The sequence below is a fragment of the Leopardus geoffroyi genome, chromosome C1 (assembly GCF_018350155.1).
Source record: "Leopardus geoffroyi isolate Oge1 chromosome C1, O.geoffroyi_Oge1_pat1.0, whole genome shotgun sequence".
Classification (NCBI taxonomy): Eukaryota; Metazoa; Chordata; class Mammalia; order Carnivora; family Felidae; genus Leopardus; species Leopardus geoffroyi.
This window is the reverse complement of record NC_059328.1, coordinates 162,739,621-162,763,171: the sequence shown is the minus strand read 5'-3', so window position 1 is coordinate 162,763,171 and position 23,551 is coordinate 162,739,621. Positions and strand designations below refer to the sequence as shown.

Here is a 23,551-nt window from a genome sequence, read left to right as displayed (position 1 = left end):
TTGGAGAAGGTATCGTGGAAGTATCGTTTCAGTGACATCTGATTAAGGCCATGAAAAATACGTAACTTCTCTTGAAAGGCAGAAGTGGGGAGGAAGACTATTCCATGCAGAAGGATGAGTAATAGCATTAAAAATGTAAAATGAAATTGTTGAGAATGGATCAGTTTGATTAAAAGGTGAGATATCAGTGAGCACTGACATTAGAAAAATTAAAGCTCTGCTTTGCTCTTTAGCTTATATTGTGAATGGCAGAGTCCACATGACTCTTTTATTCATTGCTTACAGTACTGGTAGTAAAGATAAGATTCTGGTTTTTGTTAATTTCTCTCTGCATTTTTCCCCTGCTTACAACAGAACTCTATAAAAGGTATAAAAATGGATCTTCCCAGGAGCCTTATTTGGGGTAATATATTAAGCCACTAATTTTACCATACTTTATTCCAAACAAGTCCCTACAATTCCTCCTATGACTCTGGAATTGTAGAAGTATAGACCCGGACTCCTCTAGGATTGCCTTGTAAGATGAGGGGAAATTTAACTATGCATTTTAGGGATAGATTTGATTTGTAATGGAAATGATATATGTCTTTGAGATCCAGGGAAGGGAATGGGCAAAAATACAGTGACAGTCGAATGTGAAGAACTTTCTGGACTTCCTGAGTCAGTACAAGTTTGACTGGAACTGAGGATTTGTGGAGAATGAGTGTGGGGCAAAGCCATTTTATAGAGGAATTTTTCTACTGGCAGAAGGGTTAATGCCGTTTTAGAAGTTAGGAAGTTAGTGAGATGGTTATTGGAAAGGTTAAATACAACAAAAGCAGCTAGCTCAATATTGGAGGTAGAGCAGAATCTCAATAAATACTAATTTAAAATATCATTGATTAAAATTGCCTTTTATACATTTCAGGTATCTTATATAGAATAAGAAGTGAAAATATTATTGAGAGATGAATATTAGTTCTCATTAAGGTACTTTCTGCCTACTTCTTTGGAAAGAGTTGATATATAAAAAAAGAGTTGATAGGTTTCAGCAACTAAAAATGTCAAGCCCTTGAGCAGTTGAATATGATTAAGTACAGGTGTTGACTCTGGGTTATAATTCAAAACTTTTAAGTGACTTTAAGAAATCTTTAATGGTGTGGATGTCTTATTATCTACAATATAAGTACAATAGCAGTAACTGTTAGGCAGAGTTTTTTGGTGCTCTGTACGTTTAAAGAACTATATTGTATGATTTTGTAATGTGTTGCTTCTGATCAGTTAAGTGGTATCAGTAATAACCAAAAGGCTTTTTTCCTTCCTACTACAGTAACATAAGCTTCATATTTACCGGTTTTCATGTTTATATACCTATATCTTTTTTTTTTCCTCTTTGTTCATCTTGTTCTTCCTACTTAATGTTTTGTTTTTGAGTTACTCCTTAAAAGCATATTATTTGTAATTTATACAAACTCTTACTATCAGGAGAAAATAATAAAAATTTGTAAGGTTTCTCAGAACCTGACTGACCTACTTTGTTATTCTCTCCTAAATATCTATTTGTCTCAAGATTGGGGATGATTTTTTTATTTCTAGCATTGCTTGATTGCTTTCATATAAATTAACTAGTTTGTTAAAAGTTCTGCATAAGTCATGTATAATTTCTTTAATTTTAGATTGGTCTCTCAAAGTCAGACACATGCGCATGTTATTTTACTAAGCGTTTTGAAAACCTTGGTTAATTTTTTATTATGTGAGAGATAGGGTCGGTTTTTTTCCTGTTGACCAGGATTTTGTTTTGAGCCTTTTCCTATAATGAAAGAGGAGAGGAGAGGGAAGAGAAGCAAAGCAAAAGCAAATTTTTTTGGCTACCCATAGTTCTATTTTCTATTCCGGCATTAAACAGTTAGCCTGTAGCATACACTGAATTATTTGGGGGCCTTTGCTATGTCTCAGATAATAAGTTTTCTCCTGGAAAATGAAGGTTAAAGACTTTAAAGGCTACTTTTGATTGATTTGTTATTGTAAATAAGTACAACCCACCAAGTCTTGTTATGCGGTTCCATTTATGCTGTGCATCAAGTAATTAACAGTTTATATTACATTACTAGACAATTATTTTCGTTTTTGTATGTTTACACAATATTTTATTTTTCCAGAGGACTGTAAATATATCCATTTGAGGTAATTAAAATCTGATTGATAGAACCCTTTTTCATTTGCTTCAGACTCTGAAAGCTTAAGAGGCTTAAATCTATAGCCTTTTTAGCAGAATTTTGTTAGCAGAATGGTTTTTTTTGGTTCTTTTCTGTGTCCTAGATTCTTTAAGAAGGTAAATTGATTTTTGAAGTAAATACAATAAATCAAGATGCCCTTTCCCCACTTCGTAACTTAACGAAGGTAGCTAAAACTGCACATCTTATTTAATACAGAGATAGAGAAATATTATAAGCTTGAGGTTCAGCTATGAATTAGATTCTGTTTTTGCTCAAATTGCTTTCATTGTCAAGATGAGAAGGGGCTTGATGTAGATTAAGACTAGAGGTTTTTTTTTTTAATTGTTTAAATGTTTATTTATTTTGAGAGAGAGAGAGAGAGAGACAGTGTGAGTGGGAGAAGGGGGAGAGAGAGAGAGAGAGAGAGAGAATCCAGAGCAGGTTCCACCAGGCTCTGAGCTGTCAGCACAGAGCTCAATGCGGGGCTTGAATTCACGAGCCACCAGATCATGACGTGAGCCGAAGTTGGATGCTTAACTGACCGAACCACCCAGGCACCCCAGGGCTAGAGTTTTAAAGTGTACCTGTCGGGGCACTTGGGGGGCTCAGTCTGTTGAACATTCAACTCTTGATCTCAGCTCAGGTCTTGATCTCAGGATCATGAGTTCAAGCCCCACGTTGGGCTCTGCACTGAGTCTGAAGCCTACTTAAAAAAAATTAAGTGCACCTGTAAACCTGGGCTTAAACTACACTACTAAATCAGAGCATCTGGAGTGTTCAATAAACAGCTTTAACTCCTGCTTTAAAAAATTTTTTTTAATGTTTATTTATTTCTGAGACAGAGAGAGACAGTGCATGAGTGGGGGAGGGGCAGAGAGAGAGACACAGAATCCGAAACAGGCTCTAGGCTCTGAGCTGTCAGCACAGAGCCCGATACAGGGCTCGAATTCACAAACCATGAGATCATGACCTGAGCCAAAGTCAGTTGTTCAACCGAGGGAGCCACCCAGGCGCCCCTTTAACTCCTGCTTTCAACCACTTGTCTCCACCATAAAATAAAGAATTTGTCACCAGGGCACCTGGGTGTTTCAGTCGGTTGAGTGTCCAACTTCCACTCACTCAAGTCATGATCTTATGGTTCGTAAGTTCCAGCCTCACGTTGGGCCCACTTCAGAACCTGACCCCCCCCACTCTCTGCCTCTCCTCTGCTTGCACTCTCTCTCTTATGCTAAGTAAAATAAGTCTGTCAGAGAAAGACAGATATCATATGATTTCACTCATATGTAGAATTTGAGAAACTTAATAGATGACCATAGGGCGAGGGAAGGAAAAATAACATACAGAGAGAGAAGCAAACCATAAGAGACTCTTAAATACAGAGAACAGAGGGTTGATGGCGGTGGAGGGTTGGGGGGGCACAGGGAAAATGGGTGATGGGCATTGAGGAGGGCACTTGTTGGGATGAGCACTGGTTGTATGTAAGCGATCAATCACGGGAATCTACTCCTGAAGTCAAGACTACACTGTATGTTAGCTAACTTGACAATAAAATATATAGATATAGATATAGATATAGATATAGATATAGATATAGATGCACACACACATATGTATGTATTATATACCTTTAAAAGTAATTGAATACATAAACATTAACAATTTTTGAGGAATTTTTGTCATGTCATTTATGGAAAGTAAATAGGAACTGGCATTTTTCAGTGTTTATGAATAAAACTATAGATGTTGAGTTGCTAATACAAGTTTAGCACTCTCCCTTCTCTTTAATGACCTATAGAATTCTAAGGAAGTTGGGAATCATAGTTCTGACACAAGGTATGACTTTGTTTGAAAAGTGGATTAGAAATTTGAAAAGGTAAAGATTTTTTTGAGCAGGATATCCTTATCTTGATTTCTAGCATTGTATTTAATAATATTTCTTCTGGTTTGGTAAAGTGCCCCCTAACCTTTTAGTAATTGTGGTGAGACTCTCGGTTAGAATACAGATGGTCAAAACATACATACATACATTGTTTGTTTGTTTGTTTGTTTACGAGAGACAGAGAGAGAGCACGAGAGGGGGAGGGGCAAAGAGAGAGACGCACACACAGAATCTGAAGCAGGCTCCAGGCTCTGAGCTGTCAGCACAAAGCCTGACGTTGGACTCGAACTCACGAACCAGGAGATCATGACATGAGCCAAAGTCAGATTGACTGAGCCACCCAGGCACCCCTCAAAACATTTATTCTTACCACATAGGAGAAACTGGAAAGAATGTGAAATTATGTGGCATGCAGGATTTGGTGCTGTGATTTAACGTTCAGTATATACGTGTAATATTTTTTTTCTAGAGTATGTATTTTTTTATTTTTATTTATATTTGTAAGAGTCTGTACTTTTGTTATATAATACCTTTTGGTTTCATACTGGATTTGGGCTTTGAATCTTATAGGTATTGATGTTACCTTGAGTGCAAATAAAGATCTTTTGGCTTGAAACCTTACAATTCTCTCTCTCTCTCTCTCTCTCTCTCTCTCTCTCTCTCTCTCTCATTGCTTTTATCTGGTTGACATTGTTTTCTTTAGTTAAGTCTCACTATTCATCCTGATTGCCTCATATCTTTCATCAGTATCCTAGTGTACTTTGGCAGTGTATTTAGAGTATAGCAATTCTCTTTTAGCTGGTTCCCTACTTCTGGTTAGTCTTTCTAAATGCTGCTTTCCATTTGTTACTAACACAAAAACCAGTGTTGGCTCCCTCTGATTATCAGTTGAGATCCAGACTTATATTCCTATTTGGACTTTCCTATCCTTCATACCAACCTGATGTGATAAACTTTTATCTTCTACTACTCCTCAGTATAATTTCTTACTGTACTCAGCTCTCAGGTAAGCCTTGTTTATTTCAGCCTGTTTTTTCTCTGATGCCTTTCTTCCTCTTCTTTACCAATATATTTTTTCCCCTATATTTAAAGGCCTTGATGATTAATTCTTAATTGAACCTATACTTAAAGTCCTTGTTAGTGAATATTATTCTTTTTATTAGATAAGATTTGTTTTTCCAACCACATTGTCCACTCATTGAGACTAAGGTCCTATTATTTTTTTGTTTTTTGCTTTTAATTCTCAAAAGACTTAGCCTATTGTTAGATATATAAACAAGCTTTCTTTAAATGGGGAATTTCTATTTAGCAAAGCATATTGTGGTCTTATTTATGTGTTGAGCGGGTGACAGTTTATATACTGGTTTATATACCAAGGAATTCCTTATCTCTGTATTGTGTAGTGGTAGAAGATAGAAAAAAACATAAGTCAAATAGGTTCATCTTGACCATATACTCTCTTATTCCCAAGAAAACACCAGGCATGCAATTTGGAATATAAGGTTTCTGTGACAGGTGGTTTACATAAAGTACTGCTGTGAAGCCTATATACTTAGATACATCATGTATTTTAAAACCTATTTCGACATCTAACTAGAATGCTTCTGAAAACTGAATATAGCCTAGATTTAAGTAGAAATATAGCAAAGCAGTTCACTGAAGTCTTGAATTTCTGAAGTATATTTTTATTTCTAAAATCCTTCCTAGTTAGATTTAGCATCCTAAGCACTAGATTTATCTTTCTTATTCAAATCTTATCTTATGGAATAAGATATTAGACTTTGAATGAATGAGTAAATTGATCAAACTTTAATCCATTTATAATAATTGAAAATGGCGAACTCATTTCTGCCACATCACACCAGAAAATAAATATTCAGAATGTCCAGTGCCATATGAGTAGTCTCACCAAGTAAAATATTTCTCTTTTGACTGGTTCTTAGTAAAGAAGGCACATAAATATTAAAAGTTACAACTTTAGTAAAATAAGCATTGACATTTTGCATTTATTCACTTAGTGAATAGATTTTATGATAGAAATGATTTCTGTAATAACTAAAAAGAATTTTTGGCTCATCTTATTTGCTGTGACCTCAGAATATACTGGAGCCACCCAGGGAAGTTCTGGGCTGGAAATTCTGTAAATGAGTGTATACTAGAGGGATAAAAGAAGACAGCTAAGAAAGACATCAACATTTAGGTGGTAGTTTGAGCAAGTAAAGGAATAGCCTAAGAAGAAATGGCCAGAGAAACTAGAAAAAAATCAGGAGAATGTGGTTATAAGGAATCTGCGAAAGGGATTATATCAGTGCTCTGAAGCTAGGCGCTACTGACAGGCAACTCAAGATTTCTGAAGAATGGCTACTTGACTTAGCATCATGAAGACAAATCATTGGTGTCCTTTTTGAGATCAGCTTCTGAGAGCATGGTGGGAGCATACCAAACTGCAGTGGGTTAAGTTCTAAGGAGGGAGGAAAGAAGTAGAGCAGGTACAGACAGCTCTTTCCAAAAAATTTGACCTTGAACTAGAGGAAAGAAAGCAATAGTAGAATGGGGATTAATGTCCAAGGATGGCTGACATGATTGATTTACTGTAGAATCTTAAGCCTGCTTAAATGTTAATGGGAGAATATTAGTGAATAGAGATGCTACAAATACTGGAGAGAGAGAGGCATACTAGACTGAGGTCTCAGGAAATACAAGGATACAAGGAACAATCTGTGGAGCAAATTTCCTTGGGAGAGGGTAAGATTCATAGCAGAGACGGTAGAGAGATTGGCCATAAACAGAAGGTAATGTTTTCTGTTTCACTGCTGGAAAGAAGGAAAGATTGGGTAAAACCAAAAAGGGGCCTTGGTTTTCCAAACATCACATGCATTTTCCCTAATGAAGTGAGCAAGATGAAGTCTTTGCTGCTGAGTAGCAAAAGAAGAAAAAAGTATTGGAAATGTGAGAGAAGTCAGGAAGATATGAGAAAGGTGCTTTGTTATGAAAGGAAATGATGCAGGATTGATGGGTAAAAAGTCTTTGTGATGGGATCCATAAGCCTAGCTTATGGGTCATTTTCTCCTGTAACAAATCATTTGATAAGAAGGCTTTACTCTAGTTTATTATTTTCATTCATCTCTTTTATATGTTTAAAAATGCATAGTGTAAAATAATTTTTGTGGTAATAGTGGCTTTCTCCTTGTGGCTAGTCAGTGCAAAGCCAAAATTTCAAGTAAAATTTGTGCAAATTTCTCTTGAAGTTAAACCGATTTATTGTGCTTAAAAAATGACTTGTGCAAACAGTACATGTTCATTATAAAAACTTTAAAGCAAGACCAAACTGATGAAGAAGATTTGAAAATTGCTCAATAGCTCACTGCCCAGGCATTATTTTATTAGCATTTGGTCAGTGTTATTAAGAGAGAGAAACAATTTCATAAAAATATGATCACTAATGTATACGCTATTTTAAATAGAATGCTACATTTTATTTTATTGGGTTTGAAGGAAAGAAAAAACTGAAGTAATATAGAAGAAATGACTGAACTTCAGGTAATTTTTTCACAAAAGATATGTTTTCTTAAATGATTCTGCTAGATAGAGTTAAGAAATAGGATCATGAGAACACTGAGAGATTGGAGAAATTATTTTTTAATTACATGTTTCATCTTTATATGTCCATCTGTTGATCCCTTGTTGTGAAAGATGAGGAAATTAGCACACTTAACGTTTTTACCTCCCTTTCCTTATCTCTGAATTTTTGTTATTTATAACTTTTCATAGTTTATAATACATATGTTCTGTTTTGTTTGCATTATTTCTGTAGTTGTTCAGTCTTACTTATATGTTAGAATGTATTAATGCAGTCTGTTTGCCATTAATCTCTATTCCTGTCAAAATCTATCCTTGAAAAACAGGCTGGCTGGATTTAAAATTCTTGAGTCGCAGTTTCTTTCCTTAGAACTTAGAAGACTTCTCTCCACTGTCTTTTGGCATAGAGCTGCGGCCTTGGAAAATTCTGAATGAAGCCTTATATGTGACTTGATTTTACAGATTTTGTTCTTGGTGATGTGTATTGTATGGTGTCAATGATTCCGTATCAGTTGGTTTACCAACTTGCAGCCGGTCAGTGTTTGTTTCAGTGTTTGTTTATGCCAGCTTACTTGGAATATGAAACTTTGAATGAACGTGGCCGTGATTTTTAAGTGGGCCACCTTCTTAACTGATAGGATGTCTTTCAAAGATTGTGAGAAAAATAATGGTGTTTGCCTTATATAACTAGTCCATTTAGAGTATATTAGAGAGGAGTATATTAAAACCTGAATGAACTTAGAAATGCTAGGATTTAGTTCTTTTGTGCTCTAGAGTTATAATAAATAAGGGGACAGATCCTTGAGTTGTAGTATTCCCATCACTGATATCTAGAAGAAATAGTGAAGAAGATATAGCCATTAAAGTATTTCTTAAAGAATCACTTTTTGCCAAAGATCAGTGGTCAGCTTTCTGTACTTACCTTTCTTTACCTCTAAGCAACATGTGCTATAGTTGAGTACTCTTCCCTTTTTGAAACATTTTCTTCCCCTCAGTCCCATAAGAGCATTTCCTTACATTTTCTCTCACGTTGTCACCCCTTCTTAGTCTCTTTTGCCAAATCTTCCTTCCCATCAAACATTTGAGTGTTGGAGTGCTCTTTTCACATGACATCATCCAGATACATAACTTTAAACATATCTGATAACTCCCAATTTTCTATCTTAGTCATGACCTTCCATCCTACATCTAGTCCATCTCTCAAATATATTCCCAGTCCAAACATTTCTCCTCCATTTTATTTCAAGTTAACCACTCATCTGGTCATCTCTCATCTGTACCATTACCACCAACTCCTGAGGAGTCTTTCTGCCATTCTTCTTGTCCTCTCCCTTAAAGTGTGTTCTTTTTAAAGTAGCCAAAGTGGCCTCTTACCGTAAATCATGTTATTACCCTGTCTCCTCTTTATTTACTTAAAACTCTCCAATTAATGACTTCCCATTACAGTTAGAATAAAATGCATGCTCACATCACTTATGAATGAATGTGAACTGCTTTACTTCTCCAACTTACCCTCTGTTTACCATCCTCTCCTGTGGTTCACCCACACTGACCTTTTATTTGTATTTCTGAAGCACTTCAAGCTTGTTCCCATTTTAAGGATTTTATACTTCCTTCTTAGATCCTTTGTGCTCAGATCCTCATATTACTGCCTCCTTCTGTCCATTCTGGCCTCCGGACTAGTCTCATCTCCTTAGAGAGGCCTCCCTTACTATCCTAGCTAAAGTATGGCACAGCAGCGTGATCATTCCCCTCCCTGCACACACATGCTGTATCACATTAGCTTATTTTATACAGAACAGTACCAAAAAAGTCTTTTTTTTTTTAGTTTATTCTGAGTGTGGGGCGGGGGGGGGGGCGGTTTGGGGGCAGAGAAAGATAATCCCAAGCAGACTCTGCACCATCAGAGCAGAGCCCCATGTGGGGCTCAAACTCACAAACTGTGAGATTATGACCTGAACTGAGATCCAGAGTCGGACGCCTAACCCAACTGCGCCACCAAGCACCACCCCCCCTGCAAAGTTTTAAAAAATCAGATAAAATCCCATCACCAAAGAAATTCCTTGATTTGACAAAAAAAATTTTTTTTTGATCTCACATTTTTTTACTAAATTAAACAGGAAACTTTGTCACTAATGTAAGTAGAAAATTAGTATCACCTGTAGATATTGAGATAATAAAAACAAATACAATGAAAACTGCATACTTACTAATTTTTTTAGCCTTTAGAAGCTCTGAGACTGAGGCCTGCTCTGTTGATAAAGAGATACATTTATAAATGTTAGATATTAAATACCAACAGCATCAAACCGATACTTTCTCTTTGATATAGTCAGAAGGACTAAGGAGAATTGAAATGGAAATAACTTTCTCATTTAACAGTTCGGTATGATATAGTATAGTCTTCAAGATGACTAAAGTCATCTTCTTTACCAGTACAGTGTTTCCCCCAAAGGGGAATTATAATAATTGTAATAATCATAATAATCAGTGTTTTAAAGTGAAGCTGAAATAAATAACTTTGGTATGGACTAGGGTAAAATGTTGTGAACTAGTAAGAATTAGTGGGGGAAAATCTCACAAAACTTATTTTAACCTGTCCCAAGGTGAACTGAATGATATGAAACGGTATTACTCAAAACTAATGTTTGAGTATGTTACTATGCAATTTCTTCTAAATTACTGATTCCTTTTTTTTTAATTACTAATTCCTACATCATTTAAAAAATAGTATATGCCCCAGTTGCTGAAAGAGCTTATGTGTGGGGCTGTCTGCCAAGCACTTTACATATATTATCTGATTTAATTATACCCATTCTCTGAGAGGTAGAAACATCTTCATTTTAAAGATGTGAAAATGAGATCCTTAGAGGTTCAGTGATTTGTTTAAGAATTTATGACCAATGAGCTTGTCTGACTTCAGAACCCTTACTTTTAACCACTAAATTTTGTACTAAATCAGATAAGATGCGAAGGAATGCTGTAAGTGTACAGTGAAGTCTATTCAACTTGGAGCATATGGCCACCAAATTTTCTGTAAGCTTATATTTTATAGCTGTTTTAGGCTTCATGTCACCACAAGGCTATTCAGTTTGAAAGGATAACTTTAATATTTCCTTCACTTAATTTTTATCTTAATTTTGGCAATATTTAGTATCAAAAATAAATTTAAGTTCTTGTAGTATATTACCACTCACATACAAGTGAATATAATAAGACTAACCTTCAGGCATAGGAATAGCAGTGCAATCCACAGTGTATAGGGCCTGTGATTTGAGTTTTTTTCCTGTAGTAGGGGAATGGATTAGTGATGATCCAGTCATAACTCCTTTTCTAGCCTAATCCTTGGCAGACTCTAGGCAAAGTGCAACCTAGAGGATAATTTGAAGGTTATAAGATAGACAAGTGCTATTTCCCTTTATTCTGGTTTTCTATCTGGATTAATTCAGATGATCAGAGAGCTTTATTTTCTTTGCTTTTAGAAGAATTGCGACTCCTAAGTTTCTCTCTGTTATCTGCTCAGTTAAAATTGAGGAATGTAATCAAGAAATTGCCATTTGAAACCTGCTGATGCATTTACTATTGTTGAGGACATCGCTATAGTTACTTACTGGCTCCTACATAAAGATGACTATATAGGATATTTTTCACTTGGAGTGTCATAAAATGTAGTTCTTTTTGTAACTGAACTGACCATGCTGCCTTTGTTGCTTTGCCAAGAAGCTTTTGTTTTTGTTTTCCTGTTTTATTGTGCCATTTGTGTAAGATGCCTCAAATCCTGATAAGTAATACCGTGCTTCCAGGGAGATGTTTTTCATGCTTTTCAAATATTCATACAATTTACCTAAATCACTGTCTGTCTAGTGTGTTTACAAGTAAGATATAATATGCATCCTCCTTTCTTGCTAATTTTGTTCATATAATTTATATGGCACTATTTAATATATCATCAGTTTTATGCCAAGAATTTTTTATGCCAAGTATTTTAAATACTTAGATTTTAATTGTAACAATATACTTACATTTTTTTATTTATATTACTGAGTAGCTCCACATTAAGATACAAGTGGCTCAATTATTTTTAATTCTAGAAAATTATATTTAAAAATTCTTTGTAACCTGTAATGAGAATATCTTGGTCTTTGGTATGGAAGAATGAGCTATGGTCACTGTTTTTCTTTCATTAAACTCAGTCAAACTGTCTCTCATGATCCCTGTGATATCTTTATCTAAAATAATCGATGTTTTATGTTTGAAAACATCTCAATTTGGGTATATAATCTAGTTGGTAATTTAAATTAAATTAATTTGTTTATAAATGTGTTTTTTGTTTTGTGGGTATATCACTGCTTTCTGTTTATAATATTTCTCAGTATTTGTTCATTTTTGTGATACTGTTCTTTATCTGGTAATTTGAGTAAATCCAGTTGAATTATGTTGCCACATTATGTCTTCAAAAGGGCATAAAGTCAGTACACATGCTTCAGTAATATCTGGTTGTTTTACCCTTATGTTTCCAGTTGGCAATTTGAAATTATGGCTTCAACTGCACTTTAAATATGTGATAATAGCATGTGTTTCTAATAAGGGCCAGCACCATTTTGTTCAGATAGTGTGAATGGTTGTCACTCATATATGACAAATGCACCTTCATCTGCTTCTTTGATAGCCCCCTAAAAACCATACCCTCAAATCAGGCCGATGAAATTAGCTGCTGTGTAAATTGTGTGTCTGAGTGGTTCATTATCTAATCACCGTCAGAACCACAGTGATAAAGTAGATTGAAGCAGGGAAGAGGTCTGCCAGATGATTTCACCCACCCCCCCCACCCCAAATCCGGTTTCCCTTGGAAACCCTAATAGTGCAGTTTAGAACTTCAGGCTCTCATGCCTGGAATTCAGTGTCTTTTAATGTACCAAACCTGAAAATAGCAGTAGTTCTGGAGCATAATTTTCTTTCTGTAAAGATTAATTTTATTTATTTCAATCAGTTTTTGAAATGTTGAGGCTCTTGAATTACTGTTTTTGTTGCTAGTGCCCTAAATATTACTGAATAGTACAAAAAAACCACTATGTCCTACTTGAAAGAATTCAGAATAATTTGAATAAATTGTTAAGTTTCCAGGAATCTTTGATAATGGCCTTCTGTATTGTTTATTGGATTGCTTCTCTTTAATTCATTTTAGGTGCTTTTGAAGATGATGATATCACGCATGTTGAAGGAAGTGTAGATCCTATTCGAGATATAGAAATAATACACGAAGAGCTTCAGCTTAAAGATGAGGAAATGATTGGGCCCATTATAGATAAACTAGAAAAAGTGGCTGTGAGAGGAGGAGATAAAAAATTAAAACCTGAATATGTAAGTAAAAATTTACAGCTTATTTGTTACAGTTCATTTTTTAAATTATTTTTTTTACAATAATGCATCTAATCAAATATCTAATATTGTTATAGAACTTTAGAATCCAAGGGTAATTTCCATTAAAAAATCATGGAGAAACTTCATTTTCTTTTGGCAACAAAGCGTCATGATGACAGTCTGTTTCAGGTGTTCTTAGCAAGGCATGTTTAGCAGGAATATTGAGTGTTTACATGGTTACAATGTGTATCCTCAAGTTGTAGTGTTAGGAAAGTGTGGTTTTATGATGAAAAACTTATGGATTTAGAGAAATGAATGAATATGAGTTTTGTGGATTTGAAGAAGTGATTTATATAAGGAATTGGTCTTCCATAGGGGTTGACTGAATGAATGTAGTATTAGATAATTTTAATCTTTTATGGAATGAAAACACATGTCATTGTCTTTAATATTCAAATGTATTTTTTATCACGTTGTAGTGAGAAATTATTAGTAATATAATTAGTGTTTCAAAATCAGTTTGGAAGCTTTTAGTTTATGCTCAAATTGTCTTTTACATTAAAAAAGTGATGGCCTTAATCATATATTTTCTTGGGGCACCTGGCTGGCTCGGTCAGTGGAGAGGATGACTGTTGATCTCAGGGTTGTAGGTTCAAGCCCCACATTGGGTATAGAAATTACTTTAAAATAAATAAAATCTTTTTAAAAATTACATATTTTCTCACTAGTATCTTCCCTAAACCGTACTTGCTTTTTATGCTTTTTGTCATAGGAAGGATTTTCTGTCTTTTTAATTTTTCATGTATTTTTAATACATGTGTTTATTTTTAATTTTCTCATGTCTGGAAACTGATTATCCTTTCCCTTTTTTAATTTATTTGCAGTAAGTTTGGAAAACTTAGTTGATTAGAGAGTTCTACACTCTTAAGGAGGAAATCAATTACAGAATCAGCCTCGACGCTTGAGCAGACTATTAGTAAATTATGGTCAATAGTGCTTGGACTTGGAACAAGGAGACCTGTGTTGGACCACTGATTTCCTTGGTAGTCTGGAACAAGCCCAATTCATTTTACTTCTCTTAACATCAGTCATTTCTTAGTCAAATAGGCTATTTCAGTCATTTCTTGGTCAAATAGAACAGAGAAAGGAGGGAGATTTGTCTGAGGGAATTGTATAAGATTTAGGACAGAGAAGGGGATTGAAAGTACGGGTATGAAAAATACTCCTTTTTAAAAAGGGAAAAACATTGTGAGAAAGATGTTGGTCAAAATTGAAAACAATTCATTTGCCCCAAACAGCATGGTTACTGATAAAAATAAATCCTTAAGCAGTCATTCCTTAGTTTATTGAAAGTTACTGACATCCCTATGTCTTTCAGAAACATCAACTGTCTTAAAAATAAATTTATCAGTGTTGCTTTTTAGATGGGAGAAAGGGGCATCAGGTTCTTCTTAACTCCTTGAGCTACCATTTCCTGGCCTTTCCTCTCAAAAGAAAACTAGAATGTTGAGTGCTGTTTTTAATTCCCTGTAACAGTAATTTATTCTTATTTCTAAGGATATTCCTAAAATTTCTGTATCAGATTTGAAAGCATCACTTGGACTTGTGTTTACAGAAGAATCTGAACACCTTCTCCCCATTTATTTTCCCTTTCCCTATTCAGCTCTTCTGGATAGATGGAATGCGTTATGTAATTTTCTTGTTTCCCAAAACTGTGATCATTCCATCGGTTTCTTTCCTCATATTAGACTCAGCTGCTTCAGAATGAATTACAGTTCAGTATTTCTTAACCTTTTTTTTTCATTATCACTATCCCAAAGGAAAAAAGTTAATTAAAATTTAATTTAAATTAATTAATTTCTTACTAATGAGAAATTAGATACTAATGAGTAAGGATTTGTTGGATAGGGTTGAACTTTGGAGGGCCACAAGCCATTTAAATAACTAAGGTTTTTTTCCCCCATAAGAATTAATTTTTGCCCCTCTAGGAGTAATATCACCCTCACTGAGAATGTATGCCATAGATTTTTGTTGCAAACCCAGTACTAGTAAATACGGTAAAACACATGGCTTTTAGAAATTTTTTTTAGTTGTTAGCAGAAACAGGATTTGGGTTGGATCTGTAACTTAATTTGGCGAGAATTAAGATCTCTTACAGCATTGAATCATTTAGTGCAGGGAAATCTTCTTTTTCTTTTTATTGAGCCAGGCATTTTTGGACACTTTTTATATATGTCATCTTATTTAAACCCTGCAACATGTGAGACATAAATTATCTCCATGTTAAAACTGAGGAAGCCTAAATTTCAAGAGATTTTATGAATTGCTCAAGATTTCATGCTTAGTAAATTGTAGAACAAGTTTTTCAGCAAGATCAGTCTGACTGCAGGGCCAATTTGTCTTTTTTTTTTTTTTTTTTTTTTTTTAAAAGTAAGCTCTAGGCCCAACATGGGGCTTGAACTTATATCAAGTCATATGCTCTACTGACTGAGTCAGCCAGGCACCCCTGTCTTTTTTTTTTTTTTTTAACATTTTTTAAAATTGTGAAATGTATTCCAAAAAGATGCATATGTATTTAAAAAATAGTTGTAAAATAAAGGCTAGTAAAACCTACTTTCATGTCAAGAAATAGATCATTATTAGCATCCAAAAATATCTGCATCACTTACCAGTCTTAACCCTCTTCATCTTCCCACAGCTAACCACAATTCTGAAATTCATAATAATATCCTTGCTTTTTTATACCAGTGTATGTGCCACCTAAAACAATATGACTTAGTTTTTCCTGATTTAAAACTTGATGTAGTGTCATTTTTTTTTTTTTTTTTTTAATTTTTTTTTCAACATTTATTTATTTTTGGGACAGAGAGAGACAGAGCATGAACGGGGGAGGGGCAGAGAGAGAGGGAGACACAGAATCAGAAACAGGCTCCAGGCTCCGAGCCATCAGCCCAGAGCCTGACGCGGGGCTCGAACTCACGGACCGCGAGATCGTGACCTGGCTGAAGTCGGACGCTTAACCGACTGCGCCACCCAGGCGCCCCTTGATGTAGTGTCATTTTATATGTATTTATATGAGCATTTTTCACTCAACATTATTTTGTGCACCCATTCATGTAGCATTTATCTTTAATTCATTTGTTTTCCTTACTGTAAAATATTTTACTGAAAAAATGTATCATAATTTAAAAATCCATTTTACTGTCACTGGCATTTGACCCCCCCCCCCCCCCCGCCAAGTTTTTGATAATTATGAACAATGCAGCTCTTTTACATCCCGGTGCACATAAGGGCAGTGTAAGGCATTCATCTAGAAGTAGGAGTGTATATGTATCTTCAGCTTTACTAGATAACACTGCTTCCTAGTGTATGAGAGTTTATCCTCTTGCCAACACTTGGTATTGTCAGATTTTGTTTCATTTTGCAAACTGTGGTATGATGGCATTTGGTTAGGGTTCTGATTTGTAGTTCTCTATTTAAGATTGGAGACCTTTCTTTTTTTTTAAATATTTGTTGACTCTTAGATTTCCACTTTTTAAGTGCTAGTTCTAATTTTGCCCATTTTCTGTTGGATCACTGTCTTGTTCTCATTACTTTGTTAAAGTTACTTATATATTCTGGATACTGATCATTTGTTTTAAATGGATTGCAAATATCTTCTCCGACTCTGAGATAATGGTATCTTTTGAGGAACAGGACTCAGTGTTAAGTACAGTGCCTTTTGTGTCTTTTTTAAATCTTTCCTACTCTAAGGTTATCAAGATGATCTTGTATCTTCTAAAAGCCTTATTATTTTACCATCTGCAGTTAGGTCTTTAGCCTACCTGGAATTTTTTGTGTGTGTGAATAGTAGAAGGCAGGCATCAATTTGACTTTTTTCCCCCCATATGGAAAACCTGTTACTCCAGCACCATTTTTTTTTAAAGACTGTGTTTCCCTACTCCAATGAAGTGCCTCCTCTGTCATAAATCAAAGAGCTGTGGCATCTTAACCCTTTCCTGAGGATTGGCAGATGACCCCCAGGTAAAAGTGGCCAAAAGCGACAGTGGGATCCCAACCCTCTTGAGTGGTGAAGGTGAGAAGGCTAAGATAAAATGAGGGGTTGATACACAGAATCTGGTCTTCTGTGTGTTCCCCAAATCATTTCTGTACTTTCCTTGTCCCAGTCTTCAGTCTAGATCAAGGACAATTAAAGTGTGGTCCTCAGACTAGCAATATCACCATCACCTGGGAGCTTGTTAGAAATGGAAACTAAAGCTACACATTTTCTAAATCCGAATCTCTGGGAATATGTTTTAACAAGCTCTCCTAGTGGTTGTAGAAATTGTCTGTTAGGGGTATGTGGGTGACACAGTCAGTTAAGCATCCGGCTTCAGCTCGGGTCATGATCTCGCTGTTTGTGAGTTCGAGCCCCACGTCGGACTCTGCACTGGTGGTGCGGAGACTGCTTGGGATTCTCTCTCTCCCTCTCTCTCTCTGCCCCTTCCCCACTTGCTCTCTCCTTCAAAACAAATAAATAAACTTAAAAGAAAGCATCTTGGGGTGCCTGGGTGGCTCAGTCGGTTAAGCATCCGACTCTTGGTTTTGGCTCAGGTCATGATCTCATGGTTTTGTGACTTCAAGCCCCACATAAGGCTCTGCGCTAGAAGTGCAGAGCCTGCTTAGCATTCTCCTCTCCCTGTATCTCTGCCCCTCCCCTACTCATGCTGTCTTTCTCAAAAATAAATAAATAAACTTAAAAAAAAATTCTCTCTCCCTCTTCCTTTCTCATGCTCTCTAAAAAAAAAAAAAGAAAGAAAGAAAAAAAAATGTCTTGTTTTTCTATTGAAAGGATGAGGAAGCTGGGGTGATTATCAACTGATTTCCATTAGTCATTGGCTATGAGTTGCTCCTAGGAGTGTTAAGTCCCTGGCACCTGATGTCTGTGTGGTCTGAGCACAGTGCCTAGGCAACGTTACAGATGCTTACAGTATAAGAAGCCATCAGCATTTACTTGACCTGTGAGAGCAAACGGGTTATGGACAGGAAACAACAGTCTCTGCTATACATCCCTTCACCCAATGTGCATTTAGATTTTTTGTCCTAACCATTCTATTTAATTTGGAATGTTTTTTAGGATCACAAATTTAATTTGGTGGTATTTTGTATTTTTCCTTGCTTCTGATTTATCTCTAGTTTTCACAAGAGAGTACCGATGTGATTATGTTAACTGGTTCTTAAAGGAGAGTTCTTAAAATTTTTTTTCCTTATATTCTCTAACAAATGGTCTAAAGGTATAAAATGTTATTGGTGGGACTTTAACTGGACATAGACCCTAGGCTATAAGAGAGATAACTACTTGAAAGTTATAAGAAAATTAGATAGATCATTTTGTTTACTAGATATATGATTATTCCTTAATATTCATTCTATGGTGTCTGTTTTCTAGGTAACCTTCCAAAAATGCAACATTTCAAGCCTCTCTTCTTATCAAATTTCTATTTTCTTGATTTGGGTATCATTAGTATTTTTATGTAAATAAACTTAGATACACTCTAGCATAAAACATGAGCCAACTTTTTAATGCTAAAACAGAATCTCTCCTAAGTGTAAAGTTGATATATTCTGACATAAAAACACCTTGTATAGTGTATCTTGCTGTCTGTGGTAAAACTGAGGCACTAATGAAGGCAAGGGTGTGATAAACATTTCCTATTGGTATTAATTAGCCAAGTGTATTAGTTTCCTAGGGCTGCCATAACAAATACTATAAACTGGATTCAAATGATAGAAATGTATTCTTTCACAGTCTGGAGACTAGTAGTCTGACATCAAGGTGTTGGCAGGGCCATGCATCCTCTGAGCCCTCTAGAAGAGAATCATTTCTTGGCTTTTCAGTTTGTGGTAGCCCCAGCCATTCCCTGGTTTGTGGCTATATAGCTCCAGTCTCTGCTTCCATCTTCACATAAGCCATCTTCCCTCTGCGTTTCCATCCAGATATTCCTCTTTTTCTTTTTTTTAATGTTTATTTATTTTTGAGAGAGTGCAAGCAGGGGAGGGGCAAGGAGACTGGGACAGAGGATCTAAAGCAGGTTCTGCACTGACAGCAGCAAGCTGGATGTGGGACTCAGATTCACGGACCTGAGTTTAAGCCACATGCTTGTCAACTGACTCAGCCACCCAGGTGCCCCCAAATTTCCCTCTTCTTATAAGAAAACCAGTCATAATTGGGCTGAGGGCCCACCCTGTTCCAATATGGCCTCATCCTAATTATCAAATAACATCACACAGAGTACCATGGGTTAGGATTTCAGCGTATCTTTTTGGGACGGTTTATGATTTAACATTAACACCAGTGCATCAAGATCAAGGCTGATTTTTAAATCTATTCTAAGTGTGTGTACATTTCATTTGGAAAGACAAATTTTGGAAAATGTAAGTAGAAGCTTTTAAGGAACGATTTATTTTGTATTGATGAATTATTTAGAAATTATCACATTAAAAAATATTCATAGAACCAGCAATTAATTAGACAACCAAAGAAAACAACCAGAAATTGTAATTGAGTCTTTTTTTTCTGTCAGTATCTCTGAGTTAAATAATTAATGTCCCCCAAAACATATAGCTATGAGCAGATTTCTTCTCATTATTCTCACATTTTAAAGTTGATTTTTACATAACTTAAAATTATTAACATTGTTTGCATATGTAATAGGTATATTTTTGACTAAAACAAAAAAATTCAAAAGGGTATAATCCTCCCATTTCTGTCTTCTCATTTACACATTTCTCCTCTTGAAAGTTTATGTACCCTTCCAGAACTATTCTTATCTGACTTACATTGTTTTCTAAAAGAATAAAATGCTGCAAGTACAGGGTGAGGCGGAACTGCATTCATTTATCTTTCTCCCTATATTCTCTCTGTTTTCATAGTCTCTACCTCAGTTAATGACATCAAATTGTTTGAACTGAAAACCAATATCTTTGACTCCTCTTTCTTCTCTACCATTACATCCCATTCTGTTGATTTTATCTCCCGAATATTCCCTGTATCTCTTCCTTCCTTCCTTCTTATTTTCATGACTTACTTAGTTTTGGGCATCATTATGCTTCATTTACTTTTGCAGCTTACCTGACTCCTTTGCCCTCTTGTCCCTTGTTTTCCGCAAACATAAAGTGCAGATCTGTTATTCCCTTGATTAAAATACCTCACCATCTTCCTATAAAGATACTGCCAACATAAAGTCCATGTCTCTCAGATTTCTTTGCGATTCAGCCTTTCCTGACTTAAATTTTCTCAACTTGCCTGATAGTGAAGTAAACATTTTGGTTTCACATGAGCTCGTTTACTGGAACTCTCCTCCTTTTGCTGCCTCTCCATCCCTGTTTCTTAGTCATCCTTTTAGACATGGCCTAAAGAGAAGTGTCCTACTTTTTATAAAAATATTTTGATTGTGATGCACTGTACATAACATAAAATTTACCATTTTAACCATCTTAAGTGTACAATTTAGTGGCATTAAGTTCATTCACAGTGTTATATGCCTATTACCACTGTCTGTTTTCAGAATTCTTTCACCATCCAAAACCGAAACTCTGTGTCCTTTAAATAATAACTTCCCATCTTTTCCTCCCCCTCCCAGCCCCTGGAAACCTCTCCTCTACTTTATTTCTCTATGAATTTGCCTGTTCTAGGTTCCTCATATAAGTAGATTTACAATTTTTGTCCTTTTGTGCCTGGCTTATTTCATTCAGCATAGTGTCTTCAAGGTTCATCCATGTTATAGGATGGATCAGAATTTCATTGCTTTTTAAGGCTGAATAGTATTATATGTATGTACCACATTCTGTGGACATTTGGATTGTTTCTACATTTTGGCTGTTGTGAATAATACTGCTATGAACACCATTGTACAAGTATATTGTGGTTGTAACTGAAGAAATCTCCATTGAAAATAGTCCAGAAGGAGATACTAAGCGATAATAGTGGATTAGAGAGAGTTATGAATGCTTCCCCCCTAAAATATTTTTCTGTTTTAATTTTATTGTTTTTATAAAATAAATGTATGGAAATGAACCCAGAGTTAAAAAAAGTATTTATTAAATATAGCAGCCCATTTACAAATGCACAAACCAGGAATGTGATTAGAAATTATTGTAGTTCAGGGATGCCTGGGTGGCTCAGTCAGTTAAGCTTCTGACTTTGGCTCAGGTCATGATCTCATGGTTCATGGGTTTGAGCCCCGCATCGGGCTCTCTGCTATCAGCGTGGAGCCTGCTTTGCATCCTCTGTCTCCCTTTCTCTCTGCCCCTTCCCCGCACACATGCACGCACACTCTCTCTCAAAAATAAAACATTAAAAAAAAATTATTGTAGTACATTATTTGAGTCTACATAATACACATACCCCAAAACTAGGAAAGAGGTTATAAAATTCTCAAAATTAGAATGACAAGTTGCTTAAATTAATGTGGCAATACCATCCTGAGAGTCAAACTATGGGAGATAGGACTACTTGATGGGTTTAGGAGAAGTGATTATCATAGTAAGTATTCTAAGCATAAAGGAGGTATTTTTTGACAATGATGCTTTTATCAATGGGAAGGATTGAGGCAAAGTGTCTCCTTTTTCTTGAACTGAGATGGGAAGAATGAGAATATAAATGTAATTGACCAGGATTAATTTAATGATTATCTTAACAGTGTAAGATATTTTACTTTCTCAGTTTATAGTCCTTATTTTAAGTAAATCATTGTTTTTCTTTTAAGGTTTTAGGAAAAATTTTTTGACTTATTTGGTAGTATGTGAACATACAGGTAAAATATGCTAAAGATGAAAATCTTCTGAGTGATTAAAAAAATTTTTTTTAATATTTTTATTCATTTTTGAGAGAGAGAGAGGAGCAGGGGGAGGAGCGGGGGGGGGGGGACAAGGGATCTAAAGTGGGCTCTGCAGTGACAGCAGTGAGCCCGAAGCGGGGCTTGAACTCACAGACCATGAGATCATGACTGGCGTAGAATGCCCATGAGCTGAAGTAGGATGTTCAACTGACTGAGTCACGCAGGTGTATGTTTGTTTTTATTTATTTTTGAGAGAGAGAGAGAGGGAGTGGGAGCAGGTTAGGGGCAGAGAGAGAATCCCAGGCAGGCTCCATGCTGTCAGCACAGAGCCCCGACACAGGGCTCAGATTCATGAACCCATGACCTGAACAGAAATGAAGAATTGGCTGCTTAACCAACTGAGACACCTGGGTGCCCCAGAGGGAGAGAGAATCTTACACAGGTTCCACTCAGTGTGGAGCCCAGTGCGGGGCTCAATCCCACAAACTGAGATTATGACTTGAGACAAAATTGAGAGTTGGATGCTTAACCAGCTGAGCCACCCAGGAACCCCTGAGTAATTTAATCTCAGAAGTTTTATTGTATTTTTTAATATTTAGTCATAAGGACCAGGCATTCAACTTAGGCTATTTCAAGAAATGGATTTTTATTTTTAAAATACTAGACAATAAAGGAAATGGAAATCCAAAAATGTTGAGATCAGGAAGTGTGGTATATAGCCAGACCTGTTGGAGTAGAATTGTAAATCAGCCCAGGGCATCACCCAGGAATCTGAAAGTATGTGCACCTTCTCTGTGTGGTGCTCTGCCATTCACATAACTCAGATGGCCTTCATTTCTGCTTCACTATAATTCTACTTTTTTTCTGCTGCCACTACAGTTCATCTGCTGTTTTGTGTATTGCTTTTATTCCTGATTTCTGCTTCTTCGTAATTTCTACTTCTTTAAAAAAAAATTTTTTTTTTAATGTTTATTTATTTTTGAGAGAGAGAGAGAGAGAGAGAGAGAGACTGAGAGACAGAGTGTGAGCAGGGGAGGGGCAGAGAGAGAGGGAGACACAGAATCTGAAGCAGGCTCCAGGCTCTGAGCTGTCAGCACAGAGCCCCATGCGGGGGTTGAACTCACGAACCATGAGATCATGACCTGAGCCGAAGTCAGATGCCTAACCAACTGAGCCACCCAGGCGCCCCAATTTCTGCTTACTTCTAATTAGCCTGTTTATCACATCATGTAATTTACTCTGTCTTATGTTGGCTCAGTGTGTCCTTTCAGCTTAAGTCTCCAGTTCTCTTATCTCAGTATTTCCTGAGAGCAAGCATCTAATTGCCTCAGTTTATTCCCATTTTGGCAGTCTTTTTTTGCATGAGACCCCTTCATAGGTCAAGGACCCACAAGTTCAGGCCAGGAGACTGTTTTTGAGTAAGAACCGTTTCCTCAGCAGAACTTGTGGCCTGAGAGTAAACCCATGTTGATTAGTGTGTTTGGGATACTATGTAAAATGGTAGGAGACTTGGCACATTATAGGTCCTCAGTGCTCATTGTTATGCATTTGAGGATAGCAGTTAGGAAGTGCAAAGCTGTTTTAAGACTTCCAGGGTAACGCAAAAGAATATGTTGTAGTTGGGCAAGGAGGATTAGACTCATTGAGGCCAGACTACTTTAGAATCATCAATTTTATATATACCTAATACATTTAGGGAATGAATTCCTAAATGAACT

The 23,551-nt window shown here is 36.0% G+C and overlaps 1 protein-coding gene across 1 annotated transcript in view; it reads left to right on the top strand.

Annotated features, from left to right (window-relative positions):
- Positions 1 to 23,551, top strand: part of OLA1 (Obg like ATPase 1) — a 174,650-nt gene that overhangs the window by 93,733 nt on the left and 57,366 nt on the right. The window contains exon 5 of the mRNA XM_045480240.1: positions 12,839 to 13,014. Coding sequence (XP_045336196.1) covers positions 12,839 to 13,014 — 176 coding nt within the window. The remainder of the gene's footprint in view (positions 1 to 12,838; positions 13,015 to 23,551) is intronic.